Source organism: Sturnira hondurensis, unplaced genomic scaffold, assembly GCF_014824575.4.
Source record: "Sturnira hondurensis isolate 20B ecotype Veracruz unplaced genomic scaffold, ASM1482457v3 Scaffold0024385, whole genome shotgun sequence".
In the NCBI taxonomy this organism is placed as follows: domain Eukaryota; kingdom Metazoa; phylum Chordata; class Mammalia; order Chiroptera; family Phyllostomidae; genus Sturnira; species Sturnira hondurensis.
Genome location: NW_028097016.1, coordinates 919,119 through 946,481, shown reverse-complemented (window position 1 = coordinate 946,481; position 27,363 = coordinate 919,119). Strand labels below are relative to the sequence as shown.

Sequence of the window (27,363 nt, the reverse complement as noted above, 5' to 3'; positions counted from 1 at the left end):
TCACATATTCTAATAATGCAACAATCTTTAACCCATGACACAGCCCACTGTTAATTAAGTAGAGGCATGGGCAAAAGTCAGCTTATAGTGGTTCATATAGAAAATAATACAATAATAAATGATAATACAAGAATAAGCTGCATTTCACTTACTCACAAGTGTACGTGGTTTTGCCTAACCCTGTACATTATTCCTCTGCCCCTCCAACCCTCAAGCATTACACTGAACTTTTCTCCTGATTTGAGTATACTGCAAACCAGAAAAGCAGTCAAGTTCAAGTTGGGGTCATGTGTCAGAGTCATCTGGTTTTCTTTTTTACCCCACTGTCCCATTACATTACTGTATTTTAATTTAGTTGGTTGCAGAAAGCTGAGATGACAATAATACTAGGGAAGACTTCCTCCTCCAGATAATAACATCAGCACCGTAAAAGCACACTTCATTAAAAAACAACACGCACAACAATATGCTTCCAAGTGTCAGCGATGAAATAGCTGCACAATTACTTGTGACTCATTTTCCACATTCCCCCTCTCTCGGTGGAATGCCTAATCTTCACAAGGTGTTCATTTCCTGTCTCACCCAGCAACCCCCTTCTGCAGTTTTATTTTGTTGATCTCTCCTGCCTAAATTTCCATAGGGATTCCTCATTTTAAAACATGCTCTTTGCTCTCCCTCCTGAACACAACCCCATCAGCACTGTTGCCTGTGCCTTGGATTACAACAGGCGGAGAAGTTAATAGCTTGCCATGGTCCTAGGAGATTATATGAAATAATGATTGGCCAGAGCATCTAGAGTTAAAACTATGAGCTACAGTACGGAGCATCAGATTACCTAATAGCATCTGCAAAAACTGAACATCCCTTTTGTTCTCCTGTTTCAATTCAAGAAATTTTTTATTGAGTATCTACACAATTCTAGGCTCTCTGCAAGTCAGTGGTGTAAATAAATGGCTAATAAAAGGTAGTTTCTATACTGAAAATATTTCAGACAAGAATAACACAAATAAATTTAATATACCACTTATATCACTAGGTTGTTGTTAAAATGACACAAGTATATATATAAATACACTTCATTTCTGAGATACTACATGGAGAGAACTGTTGATAGAATTACAGAAGGCTGTAGGAGCACACCAAACTATGGGAAATCAAGTTCATATCACGGGGGAAGGGCTTTCTGTTTAAACAATATTCTGATCCTAGGGAAGGCATTCCAAAGAAGCAGAATAGCATGGACAAAGAGTATCATCAAAGTGGGAAATGATGTGATGTGTTTGGGAAAAAAAGTCTGACTAAGCTTAGGTTATGAACCAGGAGAAAACTTGGACAGGACAAAAAAAAGTAAATAGCAGGCCAAGCTGGGAACTATTTAGTTGGAACATGCTCTACATTCTTTATAAGAATAGGGGCTTCAGCATTCACTACGTGGTAACTTCTGGGACACAGACAGGCAGTGATCAGCCAGAGGGGCTGCAGCGACAGAGACCAGCCTTCCGACCCGCAGAGGTTCTATCCCCTGAACTCTGGGAAACTTCATTAGTCCTCTGCATGACCACGGACTGAGAGTTGATGTATCTCATGGCATTGCTACAAAAGGAAACCTAGTACTATGCCACTGGGTTGCATTTAAAATTTTCCTTAACCTTTCCTTAAGCCCATCTTTCCTTTAAGCACCCAGAAATAGTAAAAGGTTACATGGCTGCCAGGAATCCTGCTGCAAAACTTAATGTGCACACATAATAGCTGCAAAATTTCAGTGAGCATCTCCTATATGCCAAGCACTGGGTTTCATTTCATCCTCATATTGATGTAGTGGGAAGGGTATCATACCAGGGTAAACCAAGATTCGGGGAGGACACTTCCTCAGTCACTCAGTAATAAGAGGTAAAGCCAACATAATTCCAAAGTCTTAAATAATTAAAAATAGGAAACAAACTCCACCAAGTGAAATAAGCCAGGCAGTGAAAGACAAATACCATATGATCTTGCTTATAAGTAGAGTCTAATCAACAAAACCAACAAGCAAGCAAAATATAACTAAAGACACTGAAATAAAGAACACACGGACAGCAACCAGAGGGGAGGGAAAGGAGGGCTGGAGTGGTTAAGGAACAGTTAGAAAGGACCCATGGACAAAGCCAAAGCGGAGAAGGAGTACAAGTGGGGGGTGGGGGTGGGGTGGGAGGAAGTGGTGGAGGGAAAATGGAGACAACGGTACTTAAGCAACAATTAAAAAATAAATAAAAATGACTCAAAAACAAAAACAAAAACCCTCCACTGATTTTAATAAATAAATGGATGCAAGAAAGAAGAGAGGCATTTTGCATGTCTTTTGGAGAAGAAAAGAACTGTCAAGTGAACCAACTAACAAGTGAGATTTAAGTAATTAACATTTTCAATGAGAACTTAACATAGTGATTCTGCTCAACACAGGGGGACACACATCATGTCATTTTTCGCAGGGGGGCTTTCCCTGAATCATAAAAAGGAGTATTTCGGACACATATTGAGACCCACTTTGATAAGCACACTTCTTCTATCTCCTAAGTGCTTGCCAAAAGTACCACATTCACAACAAGCACACCATCTTCCCGGCTTGCCTTGCTCAGTGGGCCGTACAAAAGTGAATGCTTAGTTAACTCGTTATATAACCTCCCTTCATCTTTCAACTTGCATTCTCCCCATCTGTGAAATGAAAAATTAATCCCATGACCTAATAATATCCTGTCTGGTTCTAAAACACAGTAAGTCTACAATTCTGCACGAACACACATTATTTTTCATCATTATTTCTGCCCCACCGTGTACCCTTAGGTAGTTCTAATGGAGTTGGGCTACAGCCTTTTGGGAGTTTCCCACAAACAGAGATTTTTTCAATTAGGTCACATTTCTGTAATCAAATGGAAAATCTGAAAGAACTAATACTTTCATTAATTTTAGTAATTAGCTAATATTAATCACCAACTCTGAGAAATATTTGTTTGATTACACTTTTAAGTTGCACAGCAAGGAAAAGCAAACCTCCAAAGCATTCATCTGGCCTACCACTGCCTCAAGCCACCCCATCCACTGCTGAGTTGAAAGGTGTGAGGCTGGGTTTCTAAATGCCCACATGTGGGCAACAAGCTATAACAACATGAAGATGGAAGGTTGTAAGAAATATTTGGATTTATAGGGTAAATAGTAGAAGAATGAAAAATTTAAGTCTGAGCACAATGAAAATCTCCCACTTCTGGAAGGAAGTCATCAGATTTAATTGGATGCCATGAAAGCAAAACAGATGCTAATTTAGGGAAAACAGCAACTATTTCTGAACTCACAGCTTGATTAACAAACAGAAACTGAGACTTTTTATAGGAAAAAAATCTGTAATTCTAAGTATAAGATGCTGTCAGCAAGTTTTAAGTATGCCTTAAGCAGGTAATAACATAACTGAGGAGTCATAATCACAGCAGCCTGCAAACATTTATGTTTTTGATAGAAGCCTTACACCAACAAAATTCCAGGTGCCCGTCACTATTTCTACAGAGAATTCACTTCTTATACAAATAATGTTCAAGGAATTCTAACTACATCAAGAGGACACCATTAGAAAAAATTCTCACTCATTTATTCAAGAAGGCAATGTTGCCAGGCCAGAGAGGTAGGCTGAAGGAACACGGACAGGCGATCAGTCTGCTCACTGCCACTCGGCACACTCCTTGGTGTCGTCATTCCTGGCAAAATGAAACCCAGCTATGCTGGAGGGAAAGCTCCACAAACATTCAGATATGCCAAGGTGGCTGCAAAAAAAGAAATAGAAGACTCAAGCCACTAGCTTAGGTACCCAGCTTCCTGGCCAGCCCCTTTACACACAAGTGCCCGTGACTGCGGCGCCCTTTACACACCCATCCCTTCTCCCGCCAGCGTCACATCCACTGGCAACAACTGTGATCCGGACCCAGTATTACCTGATTTTGGACACACCATCATTCCTTTTTGTATTCCACAGTTTCTGTCTCTTATAAAAATTAGAATCAATCAGGTTACAAAAGGAGGTTTTTGGCAAGATCATCCATCGGAATAAACATAAATACAAAGAAAAATCAAGAAAGTGGGAAGCAGCATTAACACTTCTCTGGGTTCCAATAATCCCACTACAGAAGAAGAGCTGGCCATCTTTTAGGGATTTGTAGAAGCTGTGCATTGGATGGGCCAGGAGATTTCAAAGGTGCCTGCCAATGATACTACTCCCTGTTTCTCCTGAGAACAAAACAAAACATTTCAGACATCTTTCGAGGGCTTGAAAAAGCCATATGCTCTGACCGGCTCCATCCTGGTTCAATGACTGTTTTACTAATCCACTCTGAATGTACTGTCTAGCAAACAGTTAAGCAGCACAATAGCAATGACTAATATATTTCATTTAAAATTACACTTTAAAACCTACTTTTCAGTCCTCTGTGAAAGAAGAAATAATGGGGGAAAGAACCTTGCAGCTGGACTCTGGTTACATTCCTTCGTGTTTTGCGGTCTGAGCCTTAAAATGAAATGCAGCAAAGGTTTCAGAGCTTCCCTTTACAGCGTGCAGGTGCGCAAGAAACGGCCTACGCAAGGCAGCAGTCCAGACCGTGTTCCAAACAGGCCAGACAAAGGGAAAAACGAGCCCCCCAGCCCCCAGCAAAACTAGCTAAACAGGGCTTTGAACTCCAATATTTCATGTGCCAATAGCCAGATGAGGAAGGTAATCAGAGAGGGCAGAGGCTGAGGATTCCTAGGTCTATTACACCGAGTATAATTTGTCCAGTGAGTCATTCAATTCCTATTTTCTGTCTCCCATGAAGACCTGACTCCACATAACAACCTGGAAAGGTTTACATCAAAACTGACACACTCAGGAGAAAAAGAAACCATGTCTAAGCTCTTTCAGTGATCCAGGCTAAAAACAAGGTTGATTCAATCAACGAGCATAATCAATAAATGTATTTTTATTTATATATTTATGTATACATCTATGTTGTTCCAAAAAGGCTTTGAAGTTTTACTAAAATGCATAAAACCAGCCAAAAATGGATAGTTCATAACATCAAAGCAACGTCAATTGTGAAATGCATCATTAAACTTACGCACCAGTAAGATAAATGCCATCAATCATATCATGACTTGCCATTAATTGTAAGCTGCATTTCATTTTTAGCAATATTAAAATGTCAAAATATGTATAAGAGAATCAATAAAATACATGTGTTTCTGTAGAAGAGGGAAGACAGAAGTAGAATATAAAATTATTTCACAAAAATGCAATTCTTGTGGTTCTACTGGCTGCCAAAGAAAAACGGGTAACATAATCACCTAAACCTAGCTGGCCTTCCCAGAGTGCTTAGGAAAATCAATCAATCAATAAACAAATCGTCACTGCTCCTCATTCTGGGCACACTGCTTGGAGCTGTGCACAGGAGAAGCTGCTCCTTCACAAATGAAAGAAGGCAGAAGAAAGAGTATTTATTATTTATCACCTTGAGGGACTCCCTTCCTTCACACTCCCAAAGGGATTTTCCTATATAGCTAATATTTTAAGTCAGATCATCATGCAAAAGTGTGATTAAAACCTGGAGCGATAATTCTATTAACGCGGAGCCTGAGGAAGGTTGGCAGGGGTGAGTGCTCTTCACACGCGCACAGGTGCTCTTTGTCAGAGACGTGTCTGGTCATGGTGCTCTCTTACAAAATCACCTAGAGTTTCCTTTATCCCTCAGAAGTAAAGTTTTTCATCATTAAACAAACAAATGGAATGACGTCAGTGAAAATGAGGGACTAGGTAGATGTAAGGACTTGTCCTTCCAGAGATAATATTTTTTTAAAAAATCAAGCAAAAATGGTCAGTATCAACTTTGCCAAAACTCTGGAAAGTAGGCTGTCAAAGGCTGACAACAACCAGGTGAACTCACTGAATCAAGAAGAAGGAAACTCAAAATCTGGAGGAACGTTTTGGAGCATTTTTACTTATCTTGCTGCCGACCCCTCTTGAGCCTGCAATAGTCTTGAAGACAGCAGCCTACAAGGGGCCCTGATCCCTGTTCTTTCTTATTTTAAAAAAATGTGTCTGTCTGTTCTGACTTGTCTGGGGGCCACCTGGAGAACCAGTGCGCGGTGGCGGCCTTTGTTTTGCCTGGTCAGAACTGCTCAGAGGCGAAAGCAGAACACTATTCAAGAAGCGCAGCAACCAACCAACCAGCAGCCCTGTTGTAAAGTGGAGAACTACAACAGGCTATCTAAAGCCTGGGCAGAAAAGCTGGGGACAGTTTCTTTGAGAAATTAGTACATTCACAAGTGCCCGTATATACTGAGGGATACAGAAGTTACTCATATGCACAGAACATGATACATGCTCAGAAAAGACCTGAGAAGACCCTAGGCTTTCCTCGCTGGTTGACAGCTAGTCTAGCTGCAAGCAAGCACTGAAGGCTAAGGCCTCAAGGTTGAAATGAAATGAAAAGGAAAAATGACACAGTTACACAAAAGTATACAAAGAAATAATGATCTCCAATAAAAGTAACTACATAGAGTACTACAGGCTCATAATGCATTGTATAAAGATATAATTTGTCACAATAACAAAGTTGTACAAAGAAACAAAGATCTCCAATAAAAGTAACTACACAGAGTACTATGGGCCTATAATGTATAAAGATATAGTTTGTCACAATAACAGCCACATAAAGATGGGAGGACAGGCGGAGAGGAGCAGTCTGTGTATGCTATTGGAGCTACGCTGGTATCAATTCAAACTAGATTGTCATGAATATAGGATGTTAAATATAATTTCTGGAGTAACCAATAAGAAAATATCTTAAAAATATACTGAAAATGATAAGGTAATCAAAATGGTACACTACAAAAAAAATCAAGAAAAAAGTCAGTAAAGGAAATGAAGAAGCAGAGCAGAAAACATCTCATACAAAAAAAGGTGTACTAAATATGAAAAACAAATAGCAAAATGGCATAAGTCCTTTCACACCAATAGTTATAGTAAGTATAAATACTGTATTTTGCCATGTGTAATGTGCACTGTTTTGCCCAAACTTTTGAGGGAAAAATAAGGATGTGCATTATACATGGGTAGTACTAATTCATATTATACATGGGAATTGGGATAACTCTTTCATGACCTTGGATTTGACAATGGATTTAAATATGAAATCAAATGTACTTAAAAGAGATAGAATACACCTAGTCAAAATTTAAAACTTCTGTGCATCAAAGGCCACTACAAAGAGACAACTCTTTTAATTGCATCTTATCTATCTCATTGACAAGAGAGGGATTACGGCCAGGGTTATGGGGGATGGCTGAACACTGGGTATCTGACACAGGACAGGTGAAATTGAGAGCACTTTATCAGTCACAGATACTCTCAGCCCAGGGGAGGTGGACACCACATGCCATACAGGGTCACATGGGGGTTACGAAGGGGAACAAAACATGAAAATTAATAAACAGAAACTTCATTTAGAATGGAGTTGGAAGGCTACGAGAGAGAACTCTCATGCATGTGTCATTCGACACACACTGCTGCCCCAACAGGAGCAGAAGCTCCTCGCACCTCCGACAGGGGGTGATACTACATGGCCGCCTCAGCAGGAGGAAGAAAAGGTCCTCCTCGTCCAGTAACAGCTCAACTCGGGGGAAACTGCCCTAACTGAGCCAATGAAAAAAATCTCTATACTTCAACCTTCCAACTTCTTCCAAGGGATTCGGCATTTACAACAGCCACTCCCAGGCCCATTAAACAGAGTTCCTCTCCTTTGTTCTCTGCACTTGCACGGGGCTCAACATTACACCATGTGCCCTAAATTGCGGTTCTTTGTTGTACTCGAATAAATCCACTTAGCTGGAGAAGTATCTGACTATTTATTTAAGGTCAACGTTAGTGAACAACCAGGGGCTGTGAGAGGCAGGTTTTGTAGTGCCAAAAGGATGTGGTGATGGCTGGCTCCTGTGGGAGAACGTGATTGGTTTGTCCCCATAATTTCCTAGACCACAAGGAACTGAAATTCACAACTCGGGAATCAGCAGGAACTGCACCTGCTTATTGGTGGGCAGGGAAGGTTGTCTGAATAAGGGAACTTGTCCACGGGAGCAGAGTGGGGCGGCACTACTCAAAGCCCTCTGGTTTCGCCAGCTAATCAAGGCAGCAGATAATGTTGACCTTAATTTTAGGTCTTACACTGTAACAACCCAGAAAATGGGAGAAAGTGTTTGCAAATGATGTATCTGATAAGGGCCTAGTATACAGAATGCATACTAATGTATACATAATGCTTACTTATAACTCAACAACAAAAAAGATGAACAACCCAATTAAAAAATGGGCAAAGGATTTGAATAGACATATCTCCAAAGAAGATGTACAAATGGCCAGTGAGTGCATGAAAAAGCGCTCAACATTCATTGGTCGTTAAGGAAATACAAGTCATAAGCACAATGATACACCACCTCACACCAGGGGATGTAAACTGGTGCAGCTGCTGTGGGAAACTTTCGTGGCTCCTCAGAAAGTTAAACACAGAATCACCACAGGACCCAGCGGTTCCACTCTAAGGTACACACACAAAACGGCTGAAAACGGATGTCCGAACAAATACTTCTAACTGAATGTTTAGACCAGCACTGTTCACTAGCCAAAAGGTGGACATAATCCCAATGTCCATCAACCGATGAATGTTTAAACAAAATGTGCTATGTACATTCAATGGAGTATTATTCAGCCATAAAAGTTAATAAAGTACTAATTAGGCTATGATGTGGATACACCTTGAAAATATTAGATTAAGTGAAAGAAACCTTAACCAAAAGGTCACATAATGTACGAAATATCCAGAATTAGTAAAGCCATAGTGATGACAAGTAGACCACGGCTGCCGGGGCGAGGAGCCGAGGAGACGAGGTGCCGGGTGAGGAGACCGGCGGCCGCTGTTTAATGGGGGCAGGTTTTCTGTGGGGGCGACGAAGTGTCTTGGGACTAGTAGGTTGATGGTTGCCTATGGCTGTGAATATACTAAGTGCCACTGAACTGTACACTAAAAAATCAATTTTATGTGAATTTAACCTCAATTTTTTAAAGAGAAAAAAGTACCCATGTCGCCTTCTGTCAAACACATGCATTTCAGGCTCTCTCTAAATATTTTTAAAATTAAAAAGAATACCTGGGCTCTAAACTGACCAATCAGTATCTTTAAAGGGCACTGGTTTTTACCATAATGTGCTCCCCCACCTCCCACTGCCACGCTGAGTCATCGGCTCACCACAGACACTACCAAATCGTCCCCCTGGGGCCTGCCTCCTCTGCCCTTCCTCTTGCAGTTTCTTAAATATACTGGGGGACACCCATTTCTTCACGCCCACGAACATGACAATCTCTTAATCTACAACAGTGGATCTCAACCCTACTGCACATAAGAGTCACTTCCAGGAACTTTAAAAAAGTTACATAACTCTTACTTGGACCCCGTCAATTAAATTAGAATTTCTGAGGGAGAGGCCAAGAATCTCACAGTCGGGCGCTCATTTTCAAAACTCCCAGATGACAGCGACGTGCAGCCAGGGCTGAGAAGAGCTTACCTTGAATATTCTGTATTGCTCCCCTTTAGCCGAGTGTAAGTAAGGTTTTCTGGACTCCGATCATGCGCACTTCAGTTTGGGCAAGTTGGGTTTTTCTAGAAATTTATCCATCTCATTCAAATTTCAAACTTATTTATATAAAGTTGATCATAAGACCTTATCTTTCAATGTCTGTATATCTGTAATATCTTTTTTTCTTCACTTACATTAGCTATCTCGCCTCTCTTCTCTTTCTAAATAGTTTTTCTAAAGGCTTATCAAGTTCTAGTCATTTCAGAATAGAACTTTTGCCTATATTATTTTTTCCAACATATAACTATGTGTTTAATTTCTGCTTTTATGATTTCCTTCATTCTACTTTCCTGGAGGTTAACTAACTTTTCTTTTTCTAGCTGTTTCAGAAGGAAACTTAGATGATTAATTTTAAAATCTTTTTTCTTAACATATGCATTTGAGGGTATAAATGACCCCTGAGCACAGATTTGGCTGCACTGTATAAGGTTTCATATGCTATATTCTTGTTATCGTTTAATTCAAAATAATTTCAAACTGCCTTTATAATTTCTCCTTTGATACCATTTACCATCCATATATTTGGGGATTTCATTATTGATTTTTGGTAAATTCCACTGTGGTCAGTAAACATAAAGTGAATTATTTTAATCTTTTTGAAATTTGTTCAGGCCCAGTATAACCCATTTTAGTAAATGTTGTATGTGTACCTGAAAAGAATATACATCCTGTAGCTTTGGTGCAATATTCTTTATCTATAACTTAGATCAAGTTTATTAATTGTACTGTTCAGGTCTTTTAGATTCTGGGATTTTATTTTTTGTTTTTCTACTTTCTAGTAGTTAATTCTAGTTTAACAAAAGAAAAACTCCTCTGCTATGACCATGGATTTCTTATAGTTCTGTTAACTTTGGTCTATCCATTTGAAATTATAGTTTTAGGTATATATGTATTTAGAACTGACTGTATTATCATAAAATGTCCCACTTTATTTAAATTGCCTTAAGTTTCTCTTTATCTGATTTAGTGTAGTTCTACTAGCTCTCATTTGGATAATATTTGTATAATATGTCTTTAGTCACTCTTTTATTTTCAGTATTGCTGTGTCCTTATATTTGAGGTATCTCTTAAAAGCAGATTAAATTTATTTTTATTCAGCCTGACAATATTTATTATTAATATTTACACTTAATGTAATTATAGGATAAGTTTGGGTTCATATCTACAAATTTACTATTTGTTTTTGGTTTGAAATTAATATTCATTTTCCTTTCTTTTCTTGCCTTCATTTGGATTAATCAAGTACTTAAATACTTTTCCATTGATCTCCTCTATTAATATTGTTTTGCTTGGACAAAACAACTTTCAGTGGTTATGAGATAATAACACGTATTCTTGATCTATTAGAGTCTAATATAAATTAGGATTTTACCACCTTTGAGATAATGATATAATCTTTAACTCTATTTCCACTTCCACACTTTTTTGTTAGTTATACATTACAATTCTGAATACATTGCATGTGTATGTATATTATATTTAACAAGTCATTACTATTTGTTTTAGTCAAAATTAATTCAGATATACTCTTTGTTTCTTCTTGCATTTCAAATTTCTGTGCAAGATTATTTTTATTCTGCCTTTAGATCTCTTCCTCAGTATTGATCTGCTGGTGTGCATTTTCCTCAGTCTGACAGTCTGAAATGCTTTTATTTTGCAGGACCTATTCAGTGAATAGGAAATACTAAATTGGCAATACTGTTCTATGGTACTTTTACAATGTCACTGCATTACCTTCTGGCTCCCAATGTTTCTATTGAGAAATTAGCTTTTAGTCTATTGCCTTTAGATGGCATATCTGTCTTTTTCCTCTAAGGACTTTAAATATTCTCGCTTTGTATTTGGTGTGCAGCTATTTCACAATAATTTCCCTTAGTATTTTGGCTTCATACTTGTTTTCTATTGTATTTCATGCTCCTTGAATCTGTAGTTTGAGGTTTTTAATCAATTTGAAAAATTCTGTCATTAACTCTTAAAATGCTGTGTTTACCCTATGTGCTCTTCTCCTTTCTGTGACTCTAATGATTTGTCTTGTGTATTAGTCCTTTTGGTTGTATCTTACGCATCTGGCACTTTTCTATACAATTCATCTCTTTTGCTTTTTTATGCTTTGGTCAGGATATAGTCTATTGACCTACCTTTCAGTTCACTAACCCATTATTCAGATATATACAATCTCTTGTTAAGTCTCTTCTCCTTCTCCTGGGTGTCTTTTTGAGAAATCTTCTACTTCTTTCACTCGCTGACTAACAGGAAACAGGTACTACATGAATATTTGCAGAGTTACTATACTTATCCTCACAAGAACAAATTAATTTAAATGAGTCAATTTTGCAATCATTAGCAATTTTAACAAGCACAGGTGTTGGTCCATTATTATCTAAACAAATGACTACATTCTATTTAAAAGAAACAGAGCTTTACAAAGAATTTTTAAAAAGTATAGAGAAATTTCCACACTCTAGGTCACATTTTATATTTTTAACCTATTCCATGTTTCATAGTAGCTGATGCCAAAAGTATATTTTAAAAGCATACTTACTCTCTCTCCTTTTCTGTCAGCTTGTCATTGATATTGTCTTTGATTGTTGACCTAGAACCCTTATGAATGACAGGGTATCTGAGGGGCACTTGCAGGAAAAAGGAGATCATGGAGACCAAATGTGCAGTGTAACCAAGGGCAACAGCGATGCTTCCATCATCTTTGGCTGTAAATTAAAAGCAGAAGAAAGCAACTATTTACCTTACAAATGTAGCTATGAGATCATAATAAATCAATTTCAGAGGAGATTTTGTTAAGAAATAACTGGTAAATAAAATATTAATCTTATCTAAATCACATAGTTTACATTTATAATTTTAAACTCAATTATATATTTACATTATAAACTTACTTCAATTATATGAATTTTATATAAATCTAAACACATTAATAGACTTAAAATTTCATCCACTACATTTAAAACTATTTCCCAGTAATTAATGTGGTGAGATTAACATCTTATATATAGCTAAAGAATTCTTAGTACACTCAAATATCCATTACTTTCTTTTCCAGCATTTTTAAAGGCAGAAATAATACTTGAGTTTATTATATAATGTGAAAATTAGTCACAGAGGTTTAAACATAACACAATACATACGCACTGCACATATATTCATTACCAACTTATGCGCAATCCAGTTGTACGGCTACACCACTGCACAGCATTATTAATTCTAAAGTGAAGTAAAATAACACAATCCTTCATGGTGTATGGTCTCAATATTAACAAAGATAGTGCTGCACAGATAAGTTTGTGAAGTTTGAAACACAATAAGGAGGAAAACCATTTTAAACAGTGAAACCAAAAAAGTAAAAAACTGCAGTTAATATATCCTGCTTATGCAATTTAGGTGGAAGCAACTGTCAAAAAAAAGAAATGTATGTATCTTATGGTCAAATGTAAGCAACTGTTTTTTTTTTTAAGAAGCCATGGAAAATTACATTTTTAACTCACCATCCAGATTTCTGCTACCGCCTACCTAGTGATAAATATAATCATTTAGGTATGCAAAACTAAAAGTAATATTTAAAAAGATTTAAGCTTGACCAGGAGGAAGGAAAAAGTAACTGTTTGGTATACAATGTTCCTAAAATACTTTAAACGGTCATGCACAAACACACACATACGTGCACATACACTACAAGGTTTACTGCCTCATCAGGAGCACCCGTAACTAAAGAAAGGCTGAAATGATTGTGATGACCTTGGCTTGTATTTCTTGATTTCTAGAGGTACCTTGAACTTTAACTACTAGTAATGTTTTTCACATTCTTCTTTCGCATTTATAGTTAGTTATCTAACTTTACCTTCCTATGGTAGGGATGCCATTAGAGCCACCTAGTTCTCAGCGAACTCTCCACCCGGGACTACTACCATAGCAGAATCTCCACTTCTCTCTGATCACATTATAGAAACAGGTCATTCCATTATCTATTTTTCTTCCACCAGGAATTGACCACAGTTCTTCATTTACGACAGTCCTTCATTCATTACTAAACTGGGCACCTATGACTAAACTAGGCACCTTTTATATGCTATTTCATTCATTTTACAAACAAGGAAACTAAGATGCAAAGAAGTTAAGACACCTGTCTAAGTAACCCATCGAGTACACTGCCTGGCCTGGCACTGCCTCTGACCTTCAGGCATTCCACCACACTGTCCGAGAACTTCACTGTGGAATAGAGAATTTTCTTTTTTGGAAGCCGAGAACATACCAAGTGTACGACACACACACGCTACCTTAGTTTCTTCACTCTTTTCTAGTAATGTCAAAGAACACATTCTGTAGGCCTCAGTGACTTGTATAGTGCCAGGCAGAGAACGAGCTTCTCAACTAATGTCTGATGTTCTCTCAAATCAAACTGATGAAAAAATCAAACAGCACTCATTTCAAATGACAGTACTGAGTCATGCCCTAACTGACTGGAATACAACTACCTTTGAATCCTATTCTTAGAGACCCTGTCCTCTTGCTCCAGTCCCAAGTACCTTCAATACTACAACACTTTATTTCTATTGAAATCTGTCTATCACACCACCTTGAGACTAAAATTACATTACACTGTAAATTCATCATGTTACAATTTAATGATCATATAATATTAGAACTAGGAGAAGCCTTAAAAATCAGAGTCTAATGCTATCCATTTAGAGACAAAATAAAAAGAGAGAGAGAGAGAGAGAGACCTGGGTAATAAAAGTGACTTGGTCAAAGCCATCCAGGTAAAAACCATGAGTGATGGAGCAGGAGATAGAATTGTGTCTACACCCTGGCCCCCAAAATACCTATCCCTGGAGTCACAGCTGGATAGGTATTTTGAGGTCGCTGAATCTTGCCTCCTACTTTCTGTAAAGAGGAAGACTTATCAAATTTAAAATACTCTAAGGACTTGGTCTTTAAGAACCTTCTGTAGCGCCCTGGCTGGTGTAGCTCAGTGGATTGAGCGCAGGCCTGTGAACCACACAATCGCAGTTCGATTCCCAGTCAGGGCACATGCCTAGGTTGCAGGCCAGTTCCCAGCAGGGGACTCACGAGAGGCAACCATACATTGATATTTCTCTCCTTCTCTCCTTCCCTTCCCCTCTAAAGATAAATAAATAAAATCTTTTAAAAAAAAAAGAACCTTCTTTAGAAGGGAAAGGAGATAAAGAGGACTGACGGTAATGAATGATAATAATACTCTAGGTTCGGACTTTCCTGTATGTGCTTCACACTCAGCTTTTCCTTTCCCATATGACCTGACAGAAGCAAGAGGAGGCCTCTTAAGTAGTCTCCCAAATAGGTCAAATGCAAACTATAAATGTTTTTTTAAAAATCTGTCCAATGCTAAACACTCAAGCACCTACATTTTTCCATATTACTAAAAGGGTAATACTAGAGAACTACATTTGCATATTTTGAGCCTACGTCCACCTATCTCCTAAAAGAACAAAAACCGGCCCTATAACATCACCTCTTTTCAATGCTCAAAACAATTTTGCTTATATTTAATGAGAAAAGGTATCTCTGAGAAGCCTATACATGTAAATCAAAAACCAAAAAGAAATGGCAAAAACTGGAAACTGGATAACATTGGAAATCAGCTCTGATTCCAGTTATTTACACTCATCATCTTTCCACCACAAGAACCCTGGTTCCACCTATTAAAACCCCAGGTTGTTTCCCCTTCCAGGCCGAAGTGCTCACTCACAGCCTCGCTGTTAAACACTGTGGTGTTGGATTTCCAATATTGAAGCTTTATATTAAAAAACATTTTAAAGGGACCACGGGTGAGGCATTACGGGACCCAAGGGTATTCCAATATCCTCAAAAGGAAAACCACCTCCTGGTAGGGAAGTCACTTTCACCACCCCAAGACCACTGAACCTCCAGTGGGAAAATGTGAGCTCATGTGGTTAATTATGGCTATTGCTGGCCACAAAACCTCAGATGTCACATTCTGTTGCCAATCACTCTAGCTGAAAAACCAAAAGGTTTAAGGTTTCCAGCATTCCAAGATCTAAAACACTTTTTACCTGCCAAAGCCAAAACCCGGCTCTCTGGGGTGTACTTTTCCAGTAAGCATTAATGACGTCCCCAACACCTAATGCAGAGCAGAAGTTTGTGTTCTGGGGTTAGAAAGGTCACAGGTGAGGGTTTCGTTGGTGAGAAGTTGGAGGCAGAGTGAAAGGTTTCAGAGAGGAACAGAAATAAATTGTTAAGACTCAGGTGTGTTAAAAAAAAAACAACAAAACCCTGATGAAAACAATGTTTTAAGTAGCTTCAAACAAAACAAAAAATCTGCAGTTTCCTTATGATATGTCTGACTTGTTTTTTAAATGTTGGTACTCAGTGATGCAGGTTTTGTGTAACTTTTTCAATAATAAATTCCACAAACACACAATCTCCATGACAGTGTTATAAATGAATTCAAATGTTCCTTTGACTTATATGCTGGACAAACTATTAATATTCAAATGCATCCAAGTACAATAAGTGATCTAAAAGCTCTTACCATCCTGCCTTCCCAATCCCTGAGGCAGCTGATCTGTTAAGGAACCAAGCACCCACTGATCCAGACAGGATAAAATATTTAAGACTCTAATCACTGCCACAGCATCTATGGAATCATTCCATGTTCTCAGTGAGACACTGTTTGACATATGGACTCTCCTTTCCAAGAAATTATGCCTGCATAAAGGGATACAGACACAGAAGGAAATCTGGGTCTCATTAACACAAAAGGCTCTGGTGTTATGGATTACTTAAAAACACACACAAACATTTTTTTTCAAGAAATGTCTCTGTCAAAGGAACTCAAATGAATACCCTTCATCAGACAACTTATTCTCGTTGTGTCCAGGTCTCTCTGACATACTCTTACAGTAACTCACCCATTGAGAAGAGCGCAGTAAATTCTGGGCTACTATGGAGAAGTGTCCCAAACAGTATTATTAACCAATGCAGTATAACGTATATCCCAGCATGGTCTCATTAATGCCACAGAATAACGGGTTCGGAATTCCTTCCCTAGAGTCGCACCCAGAGCGCATCTGCTAGAGAACACTGCACAGCTGTCAGGAGTCCAGAAGAGGTGATGGCGCAAACAAGGGGAAAACTGCCTCGTGACAGGAATAACACGGACCTTCACGTCAGGCTGACCAGGGACGATTTGAGTTCGGACACTGGTCGGTATGAATCTTTGGAAAAATGAACTGATTTCGCTGAGCCTCAATTTTCTTGTCTTTAAAAAAAATGGAGTGTAATTCTTTGCCTCACAGAAGAATTAATGAACAAGATAGCACTGTGCATGATATTTGGTGTTATCATATTTCTACTCACCCAATCTAAAAATGTCCTCCTTGTTTCAACAGGGAATTAATGCTTCATTTTTAAGACACCTCAACCATCATCTTTGCTAGCAAGGCTTTCCTGAGTCCCTCCTTCTAGAACGGATTGCTGCTACTTCTCTGAGACCCCTGTGCCTGGTATAAACGTCCAAGTGCCCGACACAGAGTATGAATTCAATCAGTATTTCGTGTTGGCTCGATTACAGGTTTGACGGCCTCACGGGGACTGAAATCTCACTGGGCAGGATCCACGTCCTAGTCATCTCTGTGGGCCCTGCACCCCAGGCACTGGAGGTGACACATGCAGGGCACTCGGCAAGCTTGGTGTGCGGAAGGCCTGCCAAATGCCGATGCAACATTTTCAAGTCCAGTGCCACCCTAGGTGCTACTTAAAATTTCTGGTCCCTAGGAGACATGGGGAATGGGGCCTAGAGTAAAAGTAAACATTTATCTCATTTTATCTCCCATTTCACTTTCCAGCAACTGCTCTAAAAAGCTAAACTTACTTCTTAAAGAGTAGGAAGAATTTATTCAGCTTGCTGGGTATACACAAAGCACAGGTAGCTGATAAAAGGTATAAAAAACAAGGAAACAAACAACTCCAAAGAAAACAAAACCAGAACCAAGAAACATCCAGAGTGGATTGAGGTGACAGTTCACTGGGACTGATGATACCCTTGCTTCCCTCACTGTCTCCCATCAAAGCATTCTGTATTTAGCAGCCAGAGTAACTTTTAAAAACATTCAATCAGCTCACATCATCCCGTCTTGAAGTCTTTCAGGAGCTTCCCACTTGACTGAGAATAAAATGTAAGCTCCGACAGCAGCCTCACAGCCTTGGCTGACCTTCCCCCCTCTCCGATACAACCCTTTCTCTCGCTCACTGTGCCCCGACACACAGGCCTGGTCTGCTCTTTTCTGTCCTTCTCTCCTTCCCTCCCTCCTTGTTTCCTTCCTTTCCTTCCTCTCTCTTGCAACTAATTTCAATCACATTTATATGAGTGCCTTTTATATGAAAAGCATTTTCAAATGTTATCTTATTCAATCATCACAATGAACTGGAGATGTAGATATTACCTCATTTTACAGGTGAAGAAATTAAGCTCTGAGAGATTACATGACTGCCCAAAATACAGGGCTCTTCTCCCATGACCCCAACACCGGGAGTTTTCTAAAGATACGTCAAGCCCATTCCCCCATCCTGACCTTTCTACTTGCTGTCCCCTCTTCTAAGTAAAACTCCCCCACAACTGTGGTACGGTTATTTCCTTGCAGCCTTCAAATTTTCTCTCAAATGTTTCTCCTCAGACAGTTCTCTGCTTTATCTAAAGTAGGTTCCCCTATTGTCTATGATCGCATATTCTCTTATTAAATATTTATTTATTAGCTATTGGCTCAATAGGCTGTGTATGCTCCATGAAAGGAGGGAACATATTTGTTTTTTCAATCATCATAGCCTCAAAAACTCAGCACAGTGCTTGGCTCAACTAATGTTTTTTTCAATGAATGAATGTTCTGTATCCCTAGAACCTGGCACAGGGCTCAAGGTACTCAGTAGCTTTGTTAAACAGACGAATGAGGAACCAGATGTGTCATGAGCTTTAAGACACCATAACTTTACCTAAAGTCAACACTAAAGCACATCTGTATGACTTACAGAGACGGGAAGGAACACTGTACAATGAAAACCGGACAAATCCCAGCTAGATCATTACCCGGCTTCGTGGTCTCTGGCAAGTTACTAAATAGCTCATTTACACATTGTAAAATGAGATTATACCACCTTCCTTCTGCGTGTCTTTGGTTTGTTTTTGTGAGGATTAAAGATAAGACAAAACATCGTGCTTTATAGATGAAATCTTCATAGCAGTCATGTAAAATGCATAGGACATGAATTAATGTGTTCATACTACTAATTAGGAAGTCAGCTCAAAGCGTAGATGGCCTTCTCCAAAGTGCATGGCTTTTAGACAGTGAACCAGGAGTGAATACAGGTTTTCCCTTTCCTGTTTCATCGCTCTTTTTTTATCATGTTCCAGCTACTTGTACAGGCCAGTAGAGGTAGTAAACAGTCTTAAATGTTAAAGGACTATAAATAACATTTCCTTTACAGGGAATTGGAAGAAAGTCCCAATCAAAATTGGAAAATTGGTAACGCTCTACTCTTGAATAACTTCTTTCCAAATAGATAACATGCTAGCTTCAAAAATAATCTATATAGCTATTTAATGGGCCTCAAAACCTTGTTTAGACTAAGGGGAAAAAACTGGCTTTGCAAAAAAATTAAAAAACAACAACTTTATTGCCAAGTAAAAAAAGTTGTTTTCTTTGGCATCCTGGTAAAGAGACTAGAAAAATTAAAATGTTTTAAACTTAGCAATTACTATGAATCATAGTCTACAATATCTTTAATGTAATTTTTTAATTAAAAGAGAACAAAAATACCAGAACAACAAGTTTAATCTGTTGTAGAGGGAATGTCGCAAAATTAAATTTTCATTAGTGGAAATATGATTTTCTACATAACAGAATAGATTAATGGGTGTTGTTCTGCTTCCAACCACACACATATTTTTCCTGAAAATCTAACTGAAGGACAGAGTTCTTAGTATCCTTAAGAACCCCCTGTCTAATTTTCTTAAAGCCCCTTTAAAAACTATTTTCTTTTAAATTCCAAATACGAAGTTCGATAATTTTTCCATGTTTAAACCAAATATTCTTTTAAGTCTCCAATCAGGGGACCTGACTCTACATACTTACAACCGAGGAGAGACAGAGGGGCCAAACTCCCTTCGAGGGAAAGTGCTGGGCAGCCAACATTTCAAGATATCTCTCTTTTTCCCTGCTACATGCCCATATAGACACCAAATCTTCATAAGTAAAAAGAAATAAAATACCTTGGAAGTCCTCAGAATTGGGCAACTTGACACCACATACAAAATAATCCTTATGTTCATTCTGTGAAGATGACCAAAAAATGAAATTAACTCTATGTGTAAAGCAAAGAAACATAAGTCAAATGTCAAAGAATTCAGCAGGTCATTGGTAACTCACAGAAAATACTGTCTCAGGTGTAAAATGTTGCCATGGTTGTTGAAGCTGGATGATGAGTCCTTGGTGACTCATTATACTGTTATCTCTACATTTATATTTTCTTGAATTTTTCTATAATTTTCTATACTATACCTGAAATTTCTATAATATATCATACCAAAGCAACAAGCCATGTAAAATTTTTATCATAAAAATATCCTTTGACCAATTCATATCCATAAGTAAAAAATCTAAAATAGAATTAACAAGATTCTATGGGGAACTTAAAATCCTATTAACTTTCCTCTGAGAAAATTAGTCTTTAAAAACTAAAAATGTGTGTCTTCATTTAAAAAAAAACATCCAATTTAGCACATCTGGTTCTCTAAGGAACAATCTAATCAGCTTTATTAAAGTTATACTTTTTTGCATTTACTCAAAGACACTAGATTTAAAAACTTAACATCCTGACAGCAATATCTGAACACTAATAATTATAAATTAATCAGCAGTTATATGTTTAAAGCAGAGCACATACATCAGCATTTATGCATCAGAAATGATCGTAGTTGATAACGTGGCTGAGTGGAGAGATCCGAAAGAAACCCAAAATAATCTGGTATCTTTCAGATGAAAATGAGTGGATCCCTCCAACAAACTGGTATAAAAATTCAAATGGTGGAATCTACTACCAACTAAGTCTAAATCTACTTTTAAAGCAGATATTAGCTCCCAAATGAAACCATGACAGAGCATAAAACTAAGACTAGAGAACAATGAGTTTTTTCATGAGACAAAATTTCGAATAAAAATCATTAAAAAAACAAAACTTTTTTCCCAGAAAATGTGAAACTTACCAAATCAATGGGGTAAATGTAGGAAAGCTCAGATAGTAACTGCCTGCAGCGGATTGTCAACTGAGCATTAGTCTTCAGAAAGAGTTCTCTAATGAGAAGAGAAAAAAATTCAATTAAAAAATGTGCTTACATACTTTCAAATGTTTATTTCCGTGTAACTGACATGGAGAAGAGATCACATGATCTGCAGCAGGCCACAGAAACTTAGAAGTAGAGGCAAGAATAGTATCTTACCTAAGTCCTGACCTATCTCTAAATATTATCAATGAAGCTAACTAGACACATGCTAAGGCCTATTGTGTGTGGGCCCAGCACCAGGATAAGAGATGTAAAGGGTGCAAATCATGGTTGACTGAGCACCTACCAGTGTACTATATCTGGGAACTTCACAAATGGCTTTAATTAATTATTATAACAACACTATTAGGTTAATATTATTATATCCATTTTACAAATGAGGAAACAAGATTTAAAGATCAGTAAGCTAACCAATGCCTCACTTAATCTGATGCCATTGATTTCAGGAACAATCCATTCCGTAGTTCCTCAAAAAAGTATCATTATTTTTTCCTTACAACTACAGTTGTAACTATTTCAGGAAAACCTGCTGCCATGTTAGAAACAACAAAAGAAAAGAGCAAACAAGCAAAAAGGTGTGGCATGAGATGACACAGCACTTCTTGAACCACTTAAGAGACACAAACAACAGATGAAATACCTATAGAACAAATTATCTGCTCAACTGTGTTAACAATTTTAAGGGGGAAAAAAAGAATTTAGGAGATGCTGTAGGTCAAAACGGAACATAAAGGTAGTTGTGTAACGTAATGCAAATGGCACTGAAGATGTTCAGGGGTCCACTTCCTCTTTCCTAGTGGGCTGGACAGACAGAAACCTCCCAGAGCCTTGCTTTCCTATCTGCAAAGTGAGGGTTAGACTAGACGAAATCCAAGGTCCTTTTCTAAGGTCTAATGTTTTTGAATCCTCATTTGATAAGGTTTTTGAAAGAAAATGTAGGATGAAATGACTTCCCTGTAACTTTTAAAAAATGAGTAAGGATGAGCAAAAATGAGAGCAGGCAAGAAATTAAGCATATGCTGGAAAAAATAAGCAGAAAAGCCATTAGCGTTTGTTAAGTGAATGTTGTCGAGTAACTGAAATTAGCTACAGCTGTACAGTGGCAGTTTATTGAAGGTTATTTGAAAGTTAAGCAAAACAACACCATGCACTCTTAAGAGAAAAAAATACAGTAACAATAGGGTTTTAAGAGGAGAGATCTGATAGCAACATGGAGGATAAAATGGAAAGATTGAGAGAATGAGTCACAGAGATAATCTAGGAGCTGTTGCGGTAATTCAAAGCAGCTAACACTACAGAGGAGTAAATCTAAAGGATTTACCAATGGAAAAAAGGGTAAACTACACTACATGTGCAAGACGAGAGAATATTGAAACGTCACATCATGGTGCTTGGCCTGGAAAACTGGAAGAACGGTGTTCTCCTCTCTGATTACACTATATACCAGGAGCTCTGAGAACTATGTCTAGCACGGTGCATGACACATGGAAAGTGCTCAATAAATATCTGTTGAAAAATGAACATGGCATTGAGCTGTGTGGAACAGAAATTAGTAACAGCGACTTTTAAGGAGTCCTAGTTTTCCAAGCCCTATCCTCAAAGTAAACTCGACACTCACAACAATTATTCTGAGTTTCATTTACCTTTTCGCAGTACAGTCCTTCCTCAACTCATTTAAGGATTCCTTCTGGAGTTGAAGCTTAAGGTGCTCAGCTGAAAATGTACTTCCTAGAGAGAGACGGGAGAAGACAGTTGCTGATGTAGCAGTGCAGAGAGAGATGCTCAACCACGGCCAACAGGCACAGTGCAGTCCCCCGACTATGCGAGGGAAATAAAGAGCCAAAAGGCAAACTGGCTTGGGTACAGAGGTCTTCCAGGGGGATTACCTAGAATAAATTTACCTGTTGGTTCAATTCTTACAAAAGTCCAGCCTCTAGCAGGTGTCGAACAGTAAGAGTCTAAGATTCCCTGCTTACAGAGTTCTGGGTTGCTGACCAATGAACCCTGGTGAGATTTCGTAATTCAAACAACTTCATTTTTTAAAACACTGGCTGTGGACTCTGCATGACAATAATGATTCATCAAAGGCTCATCAACTGTAATAAATGTGCATCTCCGGTGGGGGTGCTGCACTGGGGAGGCTCTGCACATATTGGGGCCAGTTCTGCTGTGAATCTAAAACTGCTCGAACAGATAAGGTTCATTTTTTTAAAAAGGGGTTAATTTCTGTTCAACCAAAAATACTATAGTGTGACATTACTAAAAACATAAAAAGCAGAGCAGGAAAAATTACTTGTATTTCACTACTACAATATAGTTCATAAATACAAATAGTTTTTTTATATACATTATCCGTAAGTATAAGTAGTTTTAGTTACAATCACAGTGTGCAAGAAATGTATATTCTGGTTTTTCCACATTATGTCACAAGCGTTTTCACATGTTGACAGGCAGTCTGAGTTAGAATGTTTAATGGTTGTATAAAGTTCAACTCCATGGATGTGAGTTATGTGAATATTCCACATTCTGATACGCCAGAGCTTAATCCCATTACAGGACATTTAATTTCCTTTAAGTGTTTGCTTTAGCACTGCAATGATTAATATTGGTGTTAATAGATCTGATTTTTGTACTTATTTCAAGCTTTGGAACTTCCATTTCTCTTTATGTGATCATAAAATCCTTTTACATCTTTACTCTGAGAAAGTGAGAGTCTTACGTTCTTGACACCCCAGGCCCGATAATCCAGCAGCCCTGAAGCACAGAGAAGCGGTTTTAGGCCCCAATTCACGAGGTTCTAGATCCTACAAAGGCGTTAAGTTTCAGGAACTGGGACCCAACAGAAAAGGTGCCCTAAACTCCACTGCACGTCTCCTACAGGGAGGGCAAGTAGATTAATCGGCCAAAGGAGTTTGCCTGTCAGCACTAAATTTTCCAATCTGAGTAATTTTACCAACATAGTTCTAAGCGCCTTGCTCTTCTTTCTCAACTATACTTAAATGACCAGCTGTCTCTAAAATAAAACTTAACCAAGGAATGCCACTTATCTTCTTTAGTCCCAATATAATTCCTCCCCAAATCTTCACCCCCATGAATTCAGAAGACATTTAAGTTGACGACTTCCACCCACCACAACACGTACTTTTTACCAGAATGTACATAAATTCTTCCACCACTACAGAAATTCTCAGTATTATCATTCAGACACATTAGGCTGCCTCGATTATAACACTGCTGGTAAAGGCACACAAAGGGGCAAGACAGATCTGGGCTTCGAAATGCAAGTACCCTCCTTAGTTTCAAAGACCTTCTAGAATGTATCACATAACCAACGGGGGGCGGGGGGATTCCCTTTAGAGTGAAGAACAATTTAATTTTTAAAATATATTAGCCAGCTAACATACAAGGTAAAATGCTAACAATAGGTATATCTGGATGAAGAACCCAGGTGATCACTGTACTGTTTTTACTCTTAAAACTTTTCTCTAATTCTAAGATGACTTCTAAATAGGAGGTTAAAGAGCAGATCCAGACCCAGAAAGTGGTGTCACCTGAGAGGCCATGGTTTTCCACAGGCTTTAGGATGCCAATGTGCATCCAAGACACATCAAGTTCATTTCTGTCAAAAGGGAATACGCCTCATCGGTTCCAGGTGGGCTCTGGGACAAATCTGAGTGAGTTTGGTTTAGCTGGCCTCACACAGAGAAGAGCTAAGAATCTGAAGATACCTCAGAGAACTTAACCTAAATTCCAGAAGTCGCATCATAAGGAGAATGATCATCACAATGAGGCAACGGTGTCCTCAATCTCCTTCCGTGTTGTTCAGGTTCCATGTCACAGAACACTCCCTGACTGGTGGTGTGTACGTCTAAGGACATCACATACCCGATGTCCATCCTGAAGACCACCTGCTTTTCATCTAAATGTCTACCCAAAGTTAACCTTGATTGGTGTCCTCTCGTTGAGTCAGTCTTTACTATGGTTGCAAAGTACTAACATTCCAACTCCAGTGTTCCCTCCATATTTATCAGTCACCACTCAGCACTCTTCCCTAAGCAAGAGACCTCCCTTCTCCATTAGCAATCTACTATCAATAAAGACTCATAAATTCTATTTTAATTTTCAATGATTTATAATTCGTGTTATAAATTAACATGCTACCATGTGTTATTCAACATACTATTTATCATTTTAATTTCTGTAGGATCTGTAGTGCTGTTCCTCTCTCATTCCTGAAATTGGTCATTTGTGTTTTCTCTTTTTGTTTGGTCAGTCTGGCTAAAGGGCTTGTCAATTTTATTGATCTTTTCAATGAACACTTCTGGTTTCACTGATAATCTTTACTTTTTTTTGTTTGTTTGTGATTTCAGTGATGTCTGCCCTTAATTATTTTCTTCCTGTTTGATTTGGGTTTAATTTGCTCTTCTTTTCTAGTTGTTAAAATACACAGATTATTGGTTGAAGACCTTTCTTCTTTTCTACTGTAAGCATCAAATAATATAAATTTCTCCCTAAGTTTGCATCCCTTCAAATGTTGATGTTATATCTTCATTTTCATTCAGATCAAAAGATTTTCCAATTTTCCTTGTTATTTCTTCTTTGACCCATGATTTATATAGATGTGTTCGTTGTAAATTTCCAAATACTTAGAATTTTTCAGGTATTTTTCTAAGAAGTGATTTCTAGTCTATTTCTGTTTTGGTGAGGAGCTATACTTTGTATTATTCTGATTCTTCTGTATTTATTTTATTATATCAAAAATTATCTAACTGAATGCTCCCATGTACTTGAAAAAAATGTATATTCTAGGCTGGTGTGGCTCAGTGGATTGAGCATGGGCCTGTGAACCAGAGGGTGTCTGGTTTGACTCCCAGTCAGGGCACATGCCTGGGTTATGGGCCAGGTCCCCAACGAGGGGTACATGAAAGGCAACCACACATTGATGTTTCTCTCCCTCATTTTCTCCCTTACTTCTCCTCTGTCTATAAATAAATAAATAAAATATTTTAAAAATGTATATTCTGCTGGTGTTCACCAGTGGAGTGGTAGGTACACGGCCAATTAGATCAAGTTAGCTGACAGTGCAGTTCAGGTCCTCTATCCTCACTGATTTTCTCTCTGGTTCTATGCATTACTGAGAAGAACACTGTGCTTCAACTGTGTTTGTGGATTTGGCTATTTCTCCTTTCAGTTCTATTAGTATTTGATATATATATATGTGTATATGTATATATAACAATTCTAAATGTGTATGAATATAACAGTACATACACATATGTATCTATGTATATCCATATCCATATATATATCCTACTGTTATATTCATACACATTTAGAATTGTTATGTCTTTTCATGAACCAATCTCTTCATGATATTGTGATCTCTGTCTTTATTGTAGGTAATACTCTACTCAGAAGGCTACTATGCTTGATATTTACAGGTTGGGGCAAAGGTAGGTTTACAGTTGTTCACATGAAAAATAATACAATAATTAATAAATAATACAATAAACTGTTTTGCATATTCACAACTATAAGCCCACATTTGCCCCTCCCTGTATATAGCCACTCCAGCCTTCTTTTGCTTAGTATTGGCACTCTGTACTTTTTCCATTCTTTTATCTTTAACCTACCTAAGTCTTTATATTAAAAGTAGGCTTCTTGTTGCTAGCATTTAGTTAAGCCTTTTTTTCATATAAAATCTGAACAATCTCTATTTTTTAATTAAAGTATTTAGACCATTTACATTTAATACAGTCACTGATGGGTTTAGATTAAAGCCTGCCATTTTGCTAGTTGTTGTCTACATGTTCCACCTATTCTCTGTTCCTTTATCACTCTTTTTATGTTTTTTTTTATGATTTCCCCTTCCTTCCTATTGGGTTATTCTTAACTCCATTTTATACTTTTCAGTGGTTGCCCCAGAATTTAGAGTATATAACTTTAATTAATAAAGTCTACCTTCGCCCTGGCTGGTGTGGCTCAGTGGATTGAGTGCCAGCCTGCAAACCAAAGGGTCACTGGTGTGATTTCCAGTCAGGGCACATGCCTGAGTTGCGAGCCAGGTCCCCAACAAGGGGTGCATGAAAGGCAATTGCACATTGGTGTTTCTCTCCTTCTCCTTCTCCCTCCCCTCTCTAAAATTAATAAATAAAATCTTAAAAAAATAAAGTCTACCTTCAAATAATACTATACAATTCATATAGAGTGTGAAACATAAAAACAGTACCCCCCTAATTCTTCCCTTTCCCACTCTTAAAATTCTTCACATATTTTACTATTTGCAATGTTATTAACCCCAAAACATTGCTATTTGTATATTAAAAAGCCAATTGTCT

At 38.0% G+C, this 27,363-nt stretch overlaps 1 protein-coding gene across 4 annotated transcripts in view; it reads right to left on the bottom strand.

Annotated features, from left to right (window-relative positions):
• UVRAG (UV radiation resistance associated) overlaps positions 1 to 27,363 on the bottom strand; it is a 287,802-nt gene that overhangs the window by 109,542 nt on the left and 150,897 nt on the right. For all 4 annotated transcript variants that reach the window (XM_037038443.1, XM_037038440.1, XM_037038441.1 and 1 more), the window contains 4 exons: positions 22,669 to 22,753; positions 20,948 to 21,035; positions 19,955 to 20,015; positions 12,221 to 12,386 (listed from right to left, as the gene is read on the bottom strand). In XM_037038443.1, coding sequence (XP_036894338.1) covers positions 12,221 to 12,386; positions 19,955 to 20,015; positions 20,948 to 21,035; positions 22,669 to 22,753 — 400 coding nt within the window. The remainder of the gene's footprint in view (positions 1 to 12,220; positions 12,387 to 19,954; positions 20,016 to 20,947; positions 21,036 to 22,668; positions 22,754 to 27,363) is intronic.